Source organism: Canis lupus, chromosome 16 (genome assembly GCF_003254725.2).
Source record: "Canis lupus dingo isolate Sandy chromosome 16, ASM325472v2, whole genome shotgun sequence".
NCBI classification, from domain to species: domain Eukaryota; kingdom Metazoa; phylum Chordata; class Mammalia; order Carnivora; family Canidae; genus Canis; species Canis lupus.
In genome coordinates, this window is record NC_064258.1 from 11,715,247 (window position 1) to 11,732,997 (window position 17,751).

The 17,751-nt window shown below is 50.7% G+C and overlaps 1 protein-coding gene and 1 pseudogene across 3 annotated transcripts; both read left to right on the forward strand.

Moving 5' to 3' along the window:
• SH3BP5L (SH3 binding domain protein 5 like) lies at nucleotides 1-14,333 on the forward strand. Of its 3 annotated transcripts, none has more exons than XM_025464191.3 (7): nucleotides 1-289; nucleotides 808-1,415; nucleotides 8,130-8,192; nucleotides 8,358-8,486; nucleotides 10,608-10,769; nucleotides 11,705-11,878; nucleotides 12,434-14,333. In XM_025464191.3, the coding sequence occupies exons 2-7, from the start codon at nucleotides 1,233-1,235 to the stop codon at nucleotides 12,902-12,904; spliced, it is 1,182 nt and encodes a 393-aa protein (XP_025319976.1). In that variant the 5' UTR covers nucleotides 1-289; nucleotides 808-1,232; the 3' UTR covers nucleotides 12,905-14,333. The 3 variants fall into 3 exon arrangements, with proteins under 3 accessions (XP_025319976.1, XP_025319975.1, XP_035555424.1); XM_025464190.3 differs by lacking the exon at nucleotides 1-289 and adding an exon at nucleotides 290-431; XM_035699531.2 differs by lacking the exon at nucleotides 1-289 and adding an exon at nucleotides 586-608.
• Nucleotides 14,334-17,531: 3,198 nt separating this feature from the next.
• Nucleotides 17,532-17,751, forward strand: part of LOC112670486 (casein kinase II subunit beta-like) — a 45,284-nt pseudogene continuing 45,064 nt past the window's right edge.

Here is a 17,751-nt window from a genome sequence, read left to right on the forward strand (position 1 = left end):
CGCGCAGAGCAAGATGGCGGCGCTCTCTCCGAGGCGACTGTGCCGAGTTCGTTCTAGTTGGACCCCTTCCCTATGCGCCAGGGACTCCCGACTCGCATCGCCGACCCTGCTTTTCTCAGCAGAACACGCTCATGTCTCAGTTCCACCCAGCGGAGCTGGAGTCCACGCACGGCGGCGCCCAAGAGCGCCGAGCCGCACCGACTAGCACTGACAGGGCAGACCGGCGCGGAGGAAACGTGGGTGCCCAGCCGCGGCCCCGCCTCCCGGAGAGCGCGGGGCGGGGCGAAAGGTCAGGAAGGCGTCGTGTGCGGGAGGCGTATTTCCGCTTCCGCCCGGCCCCGTCGCGTTTTGGTTGGACGGGCTTGTTGTGGGGAGGGAGGGGGGAGATTGTTTGCGGTGGAGGAGCTTAGTGTGCGGGAAGGTAAACTGAGGTAAGGTTCTGTGTCGGGGGGCCCGGGCGTGTGGGAGTCCTGGGGGCAGGCTGTTCAGGACTGAGGGAGGGTGCGGGGTCATCCCCGCGTTTGCAGAGAGAGGTGGGGCGGGGCTGGGGTTAAGGAGTGGATTGCGACGCCCGGGTGGGGGGTGGAGCCCGGGCGGGCGTAGGGAAGGTAGGGGCTCGCGGGGAAGTGCGGAAGGCGCGGCCGGGGCGCGGGCGGTCCCGAAGGGCTGAGGAGAGTGGTTGCGGCGGGGTCTGGTGGACGCGTGGCGGCCGGGAGCGCGGGGCTCGGAGGCCGAGGGGCAGGAAGGGGCCGCCGGCCCGCGTGCGTCCTCATGCTGCCCGTGCGCTGGGCCTTGCTGTCCGTGCAGCTCTCCGGAGACCGTCGTCCGCAGCTTCGGGGGCCAGCCCTATCTCTCCAGCCGCCACCACAGCCTGGAGGCGCCTGCCTCCGCCCTCCCGAATGGTGCTACTCCTCGCAGGCCTCGGCCCGGGATCCACGCCCCCTCTACCCCCTGCCTTGGAGCCGGAGCCCCGGGTCCCTCCTGCCGGACGCCCCGTGACGGGGACGGTGGACCTCTACCGCAGACCGGGCTGCAGCTCCAGGAGCCCCGCCGACCTCGTGAATCTTGGCCTCTAACCCAGCGTCAGGTCATACTTGTGCCCCTTCTCCCGCCGTTTGAGAAGAGAAGCCCTTCTCCTCGCTGGCCGGAGCCCAGGAAGCCCCACGCTGGGGCCCTGGTCCCAAAATGTCAGTCCTCTCTTGTGCATAGGACTGTGCCCCCTCCCCATCAGCATGGCTGAGTTCAGGCCGGCTCCGGGGGGGCGGGAGACCCCGCAGGGGGAGCTTCGGGCTGAGGTTGTAGAGGATGAAGGCCCTCGGAGCCCGGTCTCGGAGGAGCCCCCAAGAAGCGGGAGCGGCAGCACTGAGGCCAAGCTGTCTCCCAGAGAAGAGGAGGAACTGGATCCTCGAATTCAGGTGAGAATAGCAAGAGGGGGACACCTGGGTGGCTCAGCAGCTATTCGTCTTCCTTTGGCCCAGGGCGTGATCCTGGAGTCCTGGGATCGAGTCCCACATTGGGCTCCGGAGTCCCGGGATCAAGTCCTGCATCAGGCTCCTTACATGGAGCCTGCTTCTCCCTCTGCCTGTGTCTCTCATGAATAAATAAAATCTTAAAAAAAAAAAAAAAGACCAAGAGGGAGGGAGACACACAGGGAGCCCAGATTCCGGTTTTCCTGAAGAGCTGTGGGATCAGCGAAGAGTTAGACTTTCTCTCTGTCTGGTGGGCAGGAGCAGGAAGGAAAACCAGCCTGGCGGTGATCATGGCAGCAGTGTAGATCGTGATGCCATGGAGAGAGCCGCCTGCCCCACGCCTGGGCTGTGTTTCTCAAGGCTTCGCAGACAAGTGAAGCAGCAAATTAGCATCAGATGCAGGGCCTCGTTTAGGTCAGTGGAGAGTAGAACTGTCTGTTGTTCTCCTTTCCAAGTAAGGGGCTGTTGGCTGAGAGGTGCCATATGAGAGGATGGGATTTGGAGATTGGGAGGTAGTAGGGAACCTTCCCTTCCTTCTCTCCTCATCGGTGCCTTCCAGGGATGCACACGTTTCACAGCTTGTAAGGACTCAACAGATTGAGGCCTGTAAGGAAATCCCATGTGTTTAGGGAGTTGACCAGCCATGGCCAGTTCTTAATAATACAAGTTCCCAGGTCTGAGGGTGCTGCTTGTATCCAATGAGTGGGAAAGCTGATTTATTATTGCCTTGGAGTATTTACAGGCTAGTAGTTGGTAGGATGGGCAGATCTTGGAAGGCGGCCTCAGAGCAGTGGGTGAGGAGGACAAGCACCATGCGGGTGAGATGCACGGTTGGCCAAGGTGGAGTTTTACTGTTTCCGGGCATTGACTGGGAAAGTTGCTTGGGCAGGTGAGGGCAGGAAGTTGTTGTATGTTGGGGGCTGAGTCTGCCAGAAGGTCTGGCAGTGTCTCCAAGATTCTGACGTTGCGGTGATGCACATACATCTCTAGGTGAGCAGGAGCATCTCAGGGCTTGCATTCCTAGCCTTCTCTGCCAGCCAACCTTTATTAGATTGGTTCTGTGAGTCAAGAGGAGATCAGGTCTGGTCCGAGTATCCTCTCCACCCTCTTGGTGGAGCTTCCCTGGATGTTGAGGTGGGGGAACTGTGTCCATGCTTATATTGGAGCTGCAGTAAGCCATTCGTTTACTGGCGTGGGTCAGTTTATTTCTTCCACGTGTCATGGGTGTTGCATTGAAAACAGCTGAGTGTCTTCTGCTAATTCCATGGATTTGGATTTGTTATCTACTGAGGAAATAAGTTGTAGTGAAAAAACGCGGTTGGGCTGAGATTGAAGCAACCTCCAGCTCCATTGTTGGTGATTTCCATGCAAGTTATGTAATCTCTGAGTTTCACCTTCATCTATAAAATGAGGGGTTGGTCTTGCTGATTTGTGAGCACAACTCCTTGCTGTACTTTGACATAGTCTTTTTTTTTTTTTTTTTTATTTATTTATTTTTTTAATTTATTCATGATAGGCACACAGTGAGAGAGAGAGAGGCAGAGACACAGGCAGAGGGAGAAGCAGGCTCCATGCACCGGGAGCCCGACGTGGGACCCGATCCCGGGTCTCCAGGATCGCGCCCTGGGCCAAAGGCAGGCGCCAAACCGCTGCGCCACCCAGGGATCCCTTGACATAGTCTTATAGTTCTTTCCTATCACAGCTCTTTGGCTTAGCTCTTGGTAAAAGTTTGTAGGTGGTGCTTGGGGAAAGAGTCCCGTATCTGTTCTGTGGTGTGGAGGGCTGTGTGATGCACTTCATACATCTCTTTCCAGTGTTCCTTAGTCTCCTCCAGGTGAGAATCTACCATGGGTGGTTTCTTTGCTCAATCTCTCCTGCTCCTGTGTGTTTTTCCAGTGCCCACACAGGCAAAGGCCATAGTGTGAAGAGTCACACTCTCATGTTGCGTTGTTTGGTAAAGTAGCTGTGAGCCACGTATGGCTACTTAAGTAAAATCAATTAAAAACTAAAAAATTAAAATGCAGTTTTCCAGCTGCTGTTCGTATTGCAGAAGTAGAACACCTCCATCATCATAGTTCTATTGGATGAGCTCTGTGAGGGTCACAGAGTACCAAGCAGGCATAAGATTTGCCTTGAATCCAGGGAGTTCGCAGTGTTATTGGAATGAGAAGAACAAGCAAACCATAGTCACTCTTGTTAAACCAGGAGGCACATTGTGGAGCAGAGTGGGTTATGTAGGGAGGAAGGTCTTGTAGAGGCTTCCCCCTTTGATGGCACACTTGTGGCTGGGCCAGTGCTCTGCCCTTATCAGGGCCTCTGTGTCGTCTTGCCATGTGAGAGAGGTAGCCCGATGTGAGGGGCACCTCTCACAGAGAAAGCTAGTAGGATTCAGCCCTTCTGTGTTTTGGCTCCTCTAGATAAGGAGGAGATGGAGGCATGTGTCATTTGAGCTCCCTGTTGGTGTTGATGATGCATGAGACCATAGTATCCTGATAACTGTGTTTCAGTGCTTTAAAGGGATTTTCAGTATATTTTGTGGGTTTCCGCCAACAGATCCATCATAATCCACCAGCAAGTTTTAAAAACACCCATTCCAGGGAACCCTGGGTGGCGCAGCGGTTTAGTGCCCGCCTTTGGCCCAGGGCGCGATCCTGGAGATCCGGGATCGAATCCCACGTCGGGCTCCCAGTGCATGGAGCCTGCTTCTTCCTCTGCCTATGTCTCTGCCTCTCTCTCTCTCTCTGTGTGACTATCATAAATAAATAAAATTAAAAAAATAAATAAATAAAAACACCCATTCCTGAGCCATGCTCAGACATGCGAATTCTGGTCTCCGTGGGGTGAGAAGTGGTTCTAACATGCAGCCCACATGTCTTCACTGAGCCAAGGATATCCCAAAGGCCAGGGACTGTGTTCAGGTATTTTCTGGAACTCCGAAAAATGGTTGCCCCTAAGGCAAGGCTTGTACTCAATAGGGAAAGGGGGTTTCTTGGCAGGCAATTCATGTCCCTGTTTTCTGGTAGGATGCCTCTGGAAGTTGGTTGGAGGCCAGCTCTAGGCCTACCTGGAGTTTGCTGTCCCCCAGGGAAGGCCATGTCTTAGTCTCCATGTCTTGACCTCAGTGTAGTAGTTCTCTGAGGCCTTCAGGCTGGTCTTCAGCTTTCTGACAGGGTCCCAGTGGAGGGAAGAAATGAAGGAGGGTGGTGCTAGGATGGTCCTGGGTCTCCTGCCCTGTGACTTTCTCAGTTCCCTTTGTGATGGGCACATTCATTCTCAGGTGAGTGGATATAGTGCCTTACCTTCTCCCTAGACTCTTCAGAGTGACTTTGCAACCTCTTTGTCCTCATCTGAAGTATCAGTTTAGTTCTCACAGGACAGTCTTATTTTCCTTATTCTCAATTCTTGGGCCGTGCATCACCCTGGCCCTGCATCACCATCGGCTTATGTGTTTTAATGGCCCGCACAAGGTGGGCAGGAGCATCTGTCCGCTGAGCACCCATGCCTTTGACTCAGTGGCCTGGCATCTTTGGAATGTGCCCGGTGTGCCCTGGGAAGGTCACCCTCCTTGCTGGTTGCGGGCTCACTGATGGATCTTGTATGCTGACTCAGACTTCATCATATTCAAATTCCGTTTCATCCGGGTGCCAGGAGTCCCTGGTAGAGCAGGCCAAATGGAATGTATTGCCAACTTCCCAACACAGAGTCCTGAGTGCTCGTTGACTCCCACTCAGCCTTGTCCTGGGTTTGTCCCAGCCTGATTGTTCACCCTGCCCTCTAGCCTATTCTCTTTCCCAGTATCCTGGTCATGTTAGAAAGAGCTTTGTAGCTTTGTGATCAAAAGATTTTTTTAGGGGGAATCCCTGGGTGGCTCAGTGGTTTGGCCCCTGCCTTCGGCTCAGGGCATGATCCTGGAGACCGGGATCAAGTCCCACATTGGGTTCCCTGTTTGGGGCCTCTCCCTCTGCCTGTGTCTCTGACTCTCTCTCTGTGTCTTTCATGAATAAATAAATAAAATCTTTTTTTTTTTTTAAGATTATTTTAATTGCTGGAAGTGCTGTGTGGATGCAAGGTCCCTTATAGAAAGAAGTACCTGCTCCTGCCCTTAGCTGATATCTGGAGCCATTCACATCCTTTTTCCTGTGGGGAGACTTACGTAGAGCCGTCAGCTCCTGTGATGATCTTGCTAGGATCTGGGAGCACTTTGGGCTGTGGAACTGAGTGGGATCCAGTCTTGAACCTTGGTTTGCCTATGGCAGTGTTGCAGGATGGCCTTTAGTGACCTCCTCTTCTCTAGAATCAGTGTATTGCCTCCTAAGGGGCATGTCCTCTTTCTACCAGGACTGTGGTTTTTCTAGGTGATTGTACTCCTGTCTTCTCTGAGGAGGCATCCATCCAAGGATATGCTTAGTCCTAGGATGGTGGTCACAATAGCAGGAAAGCTGGATTCCACATCAGGTCCTAAATCTAGTTTCAATTCTGCCCCTAACTCGCCACTTCATTGTTTCTTATCTAGCAAATTTGAATGAGCTGAGAAAGAATGTTCTTACAGGAGCTGCTGAAAGCACTGTTACTTCCCCTCCCAGATAGTCTGAAACCCACCACAGGCTTCATCAAGCTGGAGGAGACTAGGTCCACAGTGGGAGAGGTGGTCTCTTATCCTGACAAGAATTCCCTTTTTTGAGGACCCTTGAAGAATTCCATCAACTGAAGGTGATGTCCTAGGTAGGAAGGGACTGTGAAAATCTGAGCTCTGTGTGTCAGGTGGGCAGGCTCTGCCCCTGGGCCTCTTCTGAGGTCCTGTGAACTGTGTCACTTTTTATGGTTCCACAGTGTTTTATTGTGATAAACTGGGATTGTGCTTAATGAAATTGCTTATGTGCACCAACTCCTAGACCCACAGTGTCCAGTATGGGAGCCACATGCCACTGGCCAAGTTGAGATGTGTCCTAAGGGTCAAACACATGAAGATTTCAAAGGCATAGGTTAAAAGGAATGTAAAATTCTTTTATGATTTATGTTGATAAACATGTTAAAATTATAATATTTTGGATATAGTGGATTAAATGGAATGTATTGTTAATAATGTAATCTGTTTGCTTTTGCATTTTTTTAAATGGTTGCCAAAAACTAAAAGTTCAATATGAGGCTCACAGTTTTGTTGGACGGTTCTGCTCTGTAAACTTTAGAGCCAAATTTATGGTCTTCTTTGGGACAGGGGCTGCATTGTTGTAGGTGTGCATATTTTCATACCCTTGTTCCTGATTCTGTTACATGTTTCTTTCTTTCACTAACATTTGGCCATATAACTTGCCTTCCTGTATTCTTACTTGCTGACTCAAATTTTTTAGGACTTGAGGACAGGTATACAAATAAAAAGACTAAAAGAAAATCATATACTGGGTTGTTAGAAGGGCCAAATGAAGTGTGGGAGCCAGTAATGGCAGCGTCACTCACTGCCAAGTGCAGGTCGTGTTTGGGTTATGGGCAGCAGGCAGACACAGGCCGGTTCCACTACCCTGTCCAGGGGCTGTAAGGCTCCTGGGAGAGCATCCCAGAGCTGAGTGTCAGGTATTTCATTCCTCAGGAGTGTCCTTGGCATGGTGGGCTCATGAATTTTCCCTTAGGTTCTCCTTCCCTGCCACAGAATCTGTTGTGTGAAGACCTGGGGTCTCTGTCCATCTACTGCCCAAGCAGGCCTAGAAGCCCTTGAGCCATGTGATCTTCTCCCATCTTGACCTGAATTGTCTACCACACCCTCGTGATTCTGCTGCATCCTGCATTTGTCTGGCATTTGCCCTGTCCTCTCCTACCTGGCATACTGCAGATAGCCTCCACTTTTGTCCCTCGGCCCTTGTAAACTTCCCACATATTGCTCAGATCCGCCTTCCTAAGCCACAGACAAGGTGGTGCCAGGCTCTGAGGGGCTCCCCCTGCCATTGGGGAAAAGTTATGGTATCCTTTCTCTGTGCCCCAGCCTTACTGGCTTCTCACCTGACAAGCTGCCTGTCCCAGGCACCTGCTCTCCTGATTCCTAGTCCCCTCCTCACTGGTGCTTTTCTATGTATCCATCAAAGCCCAGCCCAGGAGCAAGTACTGTGGGTGTCCTGAGTTGGCTTTTTCTGCCCAGGTAGGTGACCCTGCTGCCCCCACCATGCCTACCTCTTACAGCTGCTTGCAGTGCTGAGAACTTATTGCTTACTTACTAGGCCATGAGCTCCTACCTCTTTGTTTTCTGAATTCTGGGATCTCAGGTGTGCTGAGCTGTGAAGTGTATGTAGAAAACGTGATGGCCACGTGGTAGTACTGTTAGAAACACAGACTAGCTCTAAGGAGATTCCTCCTGGCTGGAATATGAAGAGAAGGTGGCACTGTCTGATGAAGAGAGGGCAGATTGCTGCCACTGAGCGTGTTTCATTCCCTGAATATTGATTTACTCCTTGTTAAAATGGGGGTTTAACAACCTGATGCAGAGGTGGAGTTGGGAGGATTACAGGAGACTATGTTATTAGGTCTCCTACCAGGAGCCATCCACAGAACCTCCTGCATCTCTTCCGTTCTCTAGTCAGGTGGACCTTCCCTCTGTGGGCTGTGCTCCCACTCCACGTTGTTCACATGAGGCTACTTTCCACTGCTCTCATTTTTCGCCCCTCTCTGTGGCAGGAAGAGCTAGAGCATCTGAACCAGGCCAGCGAGGAGATCAACCAGGTGGAGCTGCAGTTGGATGTGAGTGTTATTCCTTTTCTTCACCCCCTTGAGCTGGTATCTGGAGGTGTCTCCTTCTCTCCCTGTTCAATATGGTGGCAGGGGAAGGGGCATGTATGAAAAACAAGAGGGGCTGGGACCTACACCTATGCCTTCCCTCTGCTCACGTCCCTCTCCCTTTGCCAGGAGGCCAGGACCACCTATCGGAGGATCCTCCAGGAGTCAGCAAGAAAGCTCAACACGCAGGGCTCCCACTTGGGGAGCTGCATTGAGAAGGCTCGGCCTTACTATGAGGCTCGGCGGCTTGCTAAGGAGGTATGGCCAGCTGACATGCATTCCAGGAGGGCCACATGCAGAGCCTGGCCCTGGACTCTTCTATCTCTGTATGAATTGTGTGAGACAAAACACTTTCTCCTTTCTTTTTTCTCTTCTGTCTCTTCCTTTTGGTTCATGTTTCTTTTCTTTGCCCACCCCTCCATTCCTTTACCCCTTTCCTTCCCTTTTTTTTTTAAACATAAATAATATGTGTTCATTATTGGAAGACTGTAATGTAACTATAAATATGAAGCAAGAAGAAAATCAAAATCACCCCAAATCCTACCATGTACATGTTTCATGTTTTTTGTACATAGGATTTGTTTTTTTTTTAAATAATAAATTTATTTTTTTATTGGTGTTCAGTTTGCCAACATACAGAATAACACCCAGTGCTCATCCCGTCAGGTGCCCCCCTCACTGCCCATCACCCACTCACCCCCACCCCCGCCCTCCTCCCCTTCTGCCACCCCTAGTTCGTTTCCCAGAGTTAGGAGTCTTTATGTTCTGTCTCCCTTTCTGATATTTCCCACACATTTCTTCTCCCTTCCCTTATATTCCCTTTCATTATTATTTATTTTTCCCAAATGAATGAGAACATACAATGTTTGTCCTTCTCCAATTGACTTACTTCACTCAGCATAATACCCTCCAGTTCCATCCACGTTGAAGCAAATGGTGGGTATTTGTCATTTCTAATGGCTGAGTAATATTCCATTGTATACATAAACCACATCTTCTTTATCCATCATAGGATTTGTTTTAACCAAATATGGTAAGGTGACAGACACAGAGAGAGCTGCCCTGAAAGGAGACTGTATTACTTAAAATTCCCAAGAAGGAAAGGCATACCACACCATGTAGGGCCACGTGGCGAGGCACCTGGGTCAGTGAGGAGCCAGAAGAACTGAGAGGGAAGCTTGGCTCAGAGCCTTTATTGTGCTTACCATGGGAAGGAGTGGGTAAGGCACTTTGAGTTACCTCAAAGGTAACTTTGAGCAAATTTGGAATTAGCTTGAATATTTGTGAGCTCTGGGTGAGGGGTGGTCTCTATATTTTGGTACCTGGCCCTGGAGTAATGTAGAGCAGGTGTGAGAAATACTGGTGTGGTGTGAGAGTTAGATAAAGGGAGTGGTGGGGATTTGGATTGGTTGGTTTGCATTTGAAAAGTGTGCTCATAGAGGAGTTTACTATCTCTGGGACTTAGCCCAGGAGGGTCATGAGGCCCCCAAGATGTCAAAGCATTGTAAAATACAGAGATTACAATTAATACAGCACAGATAGCCTCTTAGTTTTTTTGTATGTATTTTGCCAAAATGAGATGACATGTGCTATTTTTATTTTTTAATTATGACATAATTCTGTGTTGATAAGTATACATCCTTGCTGTCAATTTTTTTTTTTAAAATTTATTTATTCATGAGAGACACAGGCAGAGGGAGAAGCAGGATCCATGCAGGGAGCCCAATGTGGGACTTGATCCTAGGACTCCAGGATCGCGCCCTGAGCCAAAGGCAGATGCTCAACCTCTGAGCCACCCAGGCGTCCCACCTTGCTGTCATTTTTAAGAATTGCTTAGTATTTCCTTATTATTACTTTGTTGTTCATTCTGTAACTGAAAAGTTAAAGTTTCCAGTTTTTTGTTTTGTTTTGTTTTGTTTTGTTTTGTTTTGTAAGCATGACTGATGAATACTGTTGAGCACTTGTCTTACTTCCTTCAGCTTACCTGCTGAATTGGAATTGATGATCTCAGGGGTGTACTTTCTGTAAGATTTGGTCTGTGTCACTAACCACCTTGCAGCTGAAGTGGTGTGGATTTTTCTTTTTTCTCCTTAGGGCAAAAGGCCAGTGGCCTTTGTAAGTGCTGATTTCACACGCTCTTACCCTCTAGCAGCAGCATTTTCCAAACTTTATTTCTACATTTACTTCTTTTAAGTCATATCCTTACAAAATATTCTTTATAGAATGCTACTTATTTGATATTTATCCTTAGCGCAGTTTGGGAAGCGAAGCTGATGTTGCACTGGCCTTCCTCCTTATCTTGTCCTCATCCAAGATGGGTCTCCATGGGCAGGTGGAGCTCCTTGGGGCTCCCCATCCTGAATAGCCCTCTCTTCCCAGGCCCAGCAAGAGACCCAGAAGGCAGCGCTGAGGTATGAGCGGGCCGTGAGCATGCACAATGCTGCCCGGGAGATGGTTTTTGTGGCTGAGCAGGGTGTCATGGCAGACAAGAACCGGCTGGACCCCACATGGCAGGAGATGCTCAATCACGCCACCTGTAAGGTGAGCCAGTCAGTGCCAACAGGTTCTGCTACTTCCTTTGCTGTGCTTTCATCCCATCATCTTCCTTCCTCCTTCCTCCTTTCTTCCTCACTCCAACCTTTCCTCAGCTTTGATTCTGTTTCAAGCAAAACCTCTTCCTTCCTCTCTGCCCTGTTTGGCCTCTGTTAGTATACTTTGATTTTTTAAGTGTAATTTGTGTATTGTTTCTCAGCTATTCAAAGGAGAGTAGAGAGTGGGAGGATCCCTGGCATCAGCTCCAGTCTGCCACCTTCACCTTGTAAAGAAGTTAGTCCATTGAGGTTGTTACAACAAAATAACATAGACTGTGTGGTTTAAGAAACAGTTTATTTCTTACAGTTTTGCAGGTTAGGAAGTCCAAGCTCAGGTGCAGGCAGATTTGGGTGTCTGGTGAGGGCCTGGTTCCTGGTTTCTAGATAGCAGGTGGTCTTTTCACTGAGTCCTCATGAGATGGAAGGGGTAAGTGGGAACTCTCTAAGACCTCTTTTATGAGGGTGCTAATCCCATTTAGAGACCTGATCACCTCTCAGAGGGTCCACTTCCAATGCCATCACTTTAGGGGTTAGGATTTCAACATACGAATTTTGGAGGGATACAAACATTTAGTCTCTAGCAACAGATGTCACCTCTTGAAGGATGGTCATGTTTTTTTTTGTTTTTTTTTAAGATTTTATTTATTTATTCATAGAGACACAGCTAGAGAGAGAGAGGCAGAGACACAGGCAGAGGGAGAAGCAGGCACCATGCAGGGAGCCTGATGCGGGACTCGATCCCGGGTCTCCAGGATCACGCCCTGGGCTGCAGGCGGCGCTAAACTGCTGCGCCACCTGGGCTGCCCCAGGATGGTCATGTCTTAAGAGATAAGAGCGTGGGTCCTAGATCAGTGATGTGTATGTTCTCTGCCTCATCTGGGCCAGGTGAATGAAGCAGAGGAGGAGCGGCTTCGTGGTGAGCGGGAGCATCAGCGGGTGACTCGGCTGTGCCAGCAGGCTGAAGCTCGGGTCCAGGCCTTGCAGAAGACGCTCCGGCGGGCCATTGGCAAGAGCCGCCCCTACTTTGAACTCAAGGCCCAGTTCAGCCAGATTCTGGAGGTAGGGGAGGGGGAGTGGGAGTGGGAAGGTATGTGAACAGGCAGGAAGGGGGCAGGCATAGAGAGTGAGGGCTGTTAGAGGGGATGCTGGTGCCTCTTTGGGCCATCTCAGAGACCAGTGTGGTGGGACAGGTAGGCAGTACATGTGCTTAGAATGACCCATAGGAGTGGGAGTGCAGCTTGGGGAATAGGTGCTGGCAGAGAATGGAGTTGAAAGGAGGCAAATGAGGAAAATTGGGAATCGGGAAACCAGGGAGATTGGGGATAAGGAACTGGCCAGATAGGGAAAGGGAACAGTGGGACGAGGAGGGGTGGGTGGGATTGAAGACCTGGGTAGAAGGCTTAGGCGAGGAGCAGGGCAGGATTGCTGGGGAAGAGGAGGAGTGGACAGGGGCTGGCTGGGGGTGTAGCGCTGTAGGTATGTGTTGAGTGGGGAGCTGCCCGTGGGTCTGGAAAAGGAGAGACAGGTAGAGTGCTAGTGGGGCTGAAGCGACTCAGCTCCAGAAACACGGAGAGTTGCCCCCTGGGTCACCTCACTCTGTTCCTCACTCTGCAGGAGCACAAGGCCAAGGTGACAGAGCTGGAGCAGCAGGTGGCCCAGGCCAAGACTCGCTATTCAGTTGCCCTGCGCAACCTGGAGCAGATCAGCGAGCAGATTCATGCACGACGCCGGGGCCAGTCCCCTCATGCCCCAGGCCAGCGGCGATCCTCCCCTGTGGGGGCAGAGGCTGGGCCTGATGGTGGGGAGGATGGGGACAGTGGGATCATGGAGGGGGCTGAAGGCGGGGGCCTGGAAGAGGGCAGCAGCCTGGGGCCTGGTCCTGCCCCTGACACAGACACGCTCAGCCTGCTGAGCCTGCGCACCGTGGCCTCAGACCTGCAGAAGTGTGACTCTGTGGAGCACCTGCGGGGCCTCTCTGACCACACCAGTCTGGATGGCCAGGAGCTGGGTCCCCGCAGTGGGGGACGCTGGGGTAGTGATGGTGGGAGCCGTGGGGGCCGCCATCAGCGCAGCATCAGCCTGTAGTCCATGCTCAGGGTGGCTTGTTCCTCTTCACCACCGCTGACCCATGAGGACCAGACAGGCTCCAAGCTCCCTCTCCTCAGGTTCTTGCTTCCCTTGGAGAGGTCAGGTTGGCTCTTGTCTCTGGTGGGTTTCTCCCCGTCCTCGCCTTTCCAGGTCCCTCCTTGCAGGTGGCAGCTCTCTTTGCCTTATCCTTTCAGAAGGCTTTTCTCTGGCTCTCACATTTGCCCTCTCCCTGCTGGCTCCTCATGGTCTGATGCCCTTTGCTGCCCCCTTTCTGCCTTCCTTCCCTCTGTCTGGTTTTCCCCTCAGGGAACTTGGTCTGGAAGGCACAGGGAATCCCATCAGAGAAGGTGGGTGTGGGACCTGAGTCCTGGCAGCTTGGCCCCCTAGCTTGAGGAAGTAGACACGTGTCCCTTCCACTTCCCCATCTCCCGAGGGAGTCTAAGGATGCTGCAGAGGCCTCTGTCCCAGCCTGTCCATGTGGAACCTGTAAAATGCACTGTAGGACTGTGCCTCTGGAAAACACTACCCATTCCTTCAGTGCCCCTTCGTCATGACCCAAGCCACTTTGCTATGTGTGCCGCAGAGCAGGACTTGAAGGGTACCAGTGTCAGAGAAGGTGAAACCCGACCCCCTGTCAACATGGGAGGACACCACCAACTCCACTAGGCTCCCATGTGCATGGTGTTTTCCCCAGCTGGGCTGGGTCATTAACATTGCTGAGGTGCTAGTAAGTCTCTAACAGGGTCCGTGTTGGGGGGTAGATGTGGAATGAGGTCCAGATGGTGGAGGCCCTTGCCTTTCCTGCTGCAGAGTTGGGTTTACTTTTTCTGGGTATAGGATGTTGAGCTGAATCTCAGCATCCTCCTGCAGGGTGGAGTTAGGGAATTTGGTGCTCAGCTGCTGTCCCTCTCTCTTCCCCAAACCAAACAATACCTACTCCAGGATCCCTTGCAGGAGATGCTCAAGTTTGGCTGCAGAGCCTTCTCTGATGCAGGGAGGGGTTGCCCTGGGGTGAGGGAACCCACCCTCCATGGGGAGCAGCTCTGGGTGTTTGGTAGTGTTCCAGGCTCTATGGGGAAGCCACACCTGGATCTGGGTTCCTTGGGAGAACTGGTCCTTTCTCCTTTCCCACCCTAAGAGGTCTGAGAGCTGGACTCTAGGCAGGACAGCTGGTGCCTAGGCCTTTGTGCTGCTGCCATCACCTGGGAGGAGTGGGCTTTCATATGGAGGGTGTCTCCCTTTGCTAAGATGGTCACTATGAGAACCACTGGGTTTGAGGTGGCCATGGGTAGAGGGAGGAGAGGGAGGGAAACATGGGCATGCGTGTGTGCATGTGCTGGGGGTATGTGTGTGTGAGAGAGTGAGTGTGAGAGAAGAGGGTATGCCCCTGATTTTATTTAAATAAAATAGTTTATGTAACAGTTAACGTTTGCTGTCCCTGTTGGGGCGGGGGGGTCTTAATTTTGGTCAGGGCGGGGGAGACCTCCCTCCTACCTGCCAGGCAGGGAGATGAGGACATTGTCAGCCACTGGTATTCCAGAAGGGATGAGGATGCCGACCCTCGATCTGGACATGTGTTGAGGAAAGGGGAGGGACAGTAAGGACATGTGTTGAGGAAAGGGGAGGGACAGATCTCAGGCTGTCTGACTGAAATTTCAGATAATTTTCCCTCCTGCAGTGTTTAGGGCATATTTATACTAAGTTTTTTGTTGCTATCTAAAATTTATTTTTATTTTTATTTTTAAAATTTTTAAAATTTATTTATGATAGTCACACACACACACACAGAGAGAGAGAGAGAGAGAGAGGCAGAGACACAGGCAGAAGGAGAAGCAGGCTCCACGCTATATTATAGCGGATCCCTGGGTGGCGCAGGGGTTTGGCACCTGCCTTTGGCCCAGGGCGCGATCCTGGAGACCCGGGATCGAATCCCACGTCGGGCTCCCGGTGTATGGAGCCTGCTTCTCCCTCTGCCTGTGTCTCTGCCCCTCTCTCTCTCTCTCTCTCTCTCTCTGACTATCATAAATAAATAAAAATTTAAAAATAAATAAATAAATAAAATTAATATAGATGAAAGCTGTCACCAAGTCGGGACTTAACCTTTTGTGGGGTGGAAAGGATTTGATTGTGCTTGGACCCACAGTCTGTGAAATACTTGGTGGCATTAGGTTGGAGAGAGATGAGAACTTCAGGAGGTGTAGATGTGTAGAGTGAAAGTTTTGGATTGAGCAGCCTCAGCCTCAGCCCCAGAGGTGCGCCTGCATTTCGAGGCAGGTCAGGAGGGATACACCAAGGGATGGAGAAGGCACTGCAAGGGAGGAGGTTAGGAGACCCCCCCTGGAACCTTGATGGGAAGTGGGTGACCTGAAGACCCTCAAGGGGCAGAGGGAAGGCCAGAGTTGGGACAGGACAGCAGTGACCCTGGTGATCTCAGGTGGCATATGGGCCATCTGGAGCCACTGTGTTGTGAGCATGCACTGCGTATCTTTTGACAGGTACTGTCCAGGTATGAGACTGCCTTACTCAAGCTGGCTTTTTATTTATATTTTAAATCTATTTTGTTTATTTATCTTAAAGATTTTTATTTATTCATGAGAGGCAGAGGCAGAGACACAGGTGGAGGGAGAAGCAGGCTCCATTTCCATGCAGGGAGCCCGACGTGGGCCTCGATCCCAGGACCCTGGGATCATGCCCTCGCCAAAGGCAGGCACTAAACCACTGAGCCACCCAGGGATCCCCTGGCTTTCTTTCTTTCTTTCTTTTTTTTTTTTTTAAAGATTTTATTTATTTATTTATGAGAGACACAGAGAGAGAGAGAGATGCATAGACACAGGCATAGGGAGAAGCAGGCTCCATGCAGGGAGCCCAGCGTGGGACTCGATCCTGGGTCTCCAGGATCACACTCCCGGCCGCAGGTGGCGCTAAACCGCTGCACCACCGGGGCTGCCCGCCCTGGCTTTCTTTTCTTTTTTTTTTTTTTTCCTGGCTTTCTTTTTAAACAAATTTATCTTTCTCGCAGTTCAGAGGATAAGTCCAAGGTCAAGCTGTCAGTAGGATTAGTTCCTTCTGAGGGTTGAAAGGAAAGGATCTGTCCCAAGTCTCTTTCCTTCATTTGTAGATGTATCTTCTCCCAGTGTCTTCATCATCTTCCTTGTGTACAGGTCTGTGTTCAAATTCCTCTCATAAGGGCACTAGTCATATAGGATCAGGGTTCACTCTCGTGACTTCATTTTACCTAAGTATCCTCTGCAAAGACGCTCTCTCCAAATGTCACATTCTGACTAGGTTATAGCTTCAGCCTATGGATTTTGAGGGAGACACAGTTTAGTCCATAACAGCACAAAAGCAAGTCATCACCATGAACAATGTAAGTGGTATCTGATTCTCTTTCCATTGCAACATCACTGGATTTAATCTACCGTTGCTTATCGGAATGGCCTCTGACCTCTCTTCCTAATTGAGGAGTGAAGTGTGGTAAGGCAGATGGGTGCCAGAATATTCCCTTTATTCCTGGAAAAGTTGTGAGAATGCATGGCTTACGTCCTTGGGCAAGTAGGCTTTCTGCGATGACACTCAAGGGTCCTACTTCCCCACCCAATCATTGCTACAGGACCTGCAAGTCTCGGTGTGAAGGAATCCCCAGAAGAAGGGCTGGCTGTGCCCACCCTGTTTCTCTTCACAAAATCACCTCCTAGATAAGGCAAGAGTGGACATCTAATAGAGTTAAGAGCTAATGGTGCTGTTTCCACGTGGAAGAAAATGGCCACAGCAAATATGCCCCCCAACCCTCTCCTAACGGTGTCTTGTATTCATGTGCCAGGTGTATGTATTTGCCGATTTCCACAACAGCCTTATGAGGTGGGTAGCACCATGATTGCCTTTACAAAGATGAGAATTCAGGTGTAGTGGGGATGCTTAGTTTGCCCATAGCCTAGTAGAAGGTAATGGAAGTGTTTGGACTTGAGTGCACAGGAACCATAGGTGAGAAAGTGGAGTGGACGTATTTACCTCTTAGGAAAGTTTCCTGGGGGAGGAGAACTGAGCTAAGAAATAGGAGAGTCAAGGAATTTTGTTCTAAAATGAGCAAGAGGTGGTGAAACGGTGAAAGTTCCCCCATTCCTGTGCCATGTCATGTTACCCATGTTACTGAGTGGTAATAAAGTCTTCTGAACTATATCCTCCCCAAGTGAGCAGCTGGGCCTCAGTCTCCCCAACACTTAATACATGTCTGGCACTTAAATGTTTAGGAAACATACTTGCATCTCCCTCCTCCCCCCAGTCCAAATCTATGCTAGGTTACTTTGTTAGACCATGGTTAGGAGGTCAGCATCTGTATCCACAGTCCTAGGATTATATCTCCATGTCTTCAGGTGGGGAGTTCTCTAGGCTCCAATTTAATTACCTGTAAAATGAGAAAGCGTGGGTATGCCTAAAGCTATGCCAGGTGGTAGCCACATGATCTGGAATTAGTTCTCTGCAGATTCCAGATTAGGAGGGCCTCCTTCTGTCTTGTCCTAGAGAAGGAGGCTTTTTATAAAGGCCCCGATGAAGTTTGGGTTTACTTCTTACTCTGGATGTAGTTTTGGTAGTCGCCCTTTAACTTGACCTAGCAAGTGCAGCAAGGATGGGCTTCTCAGGCTGTCATGGTCCTGCTTCGTCGGCAGAGGGCAGCAGCCACCAGAAAGTGGGTGGAGCGAAACCTGGGTTGGCTGATCCTGGTCCTGATTTTCCTGCTGGCCTGTTGGGTTTGTCTCCTTGACGCTTGGCAGGTGATCCTGGGACCCTGGAGGGGTAGAAGATGGGGTGTATGAATTAGAGTCTAACCACATCCATCCCCACCTGGG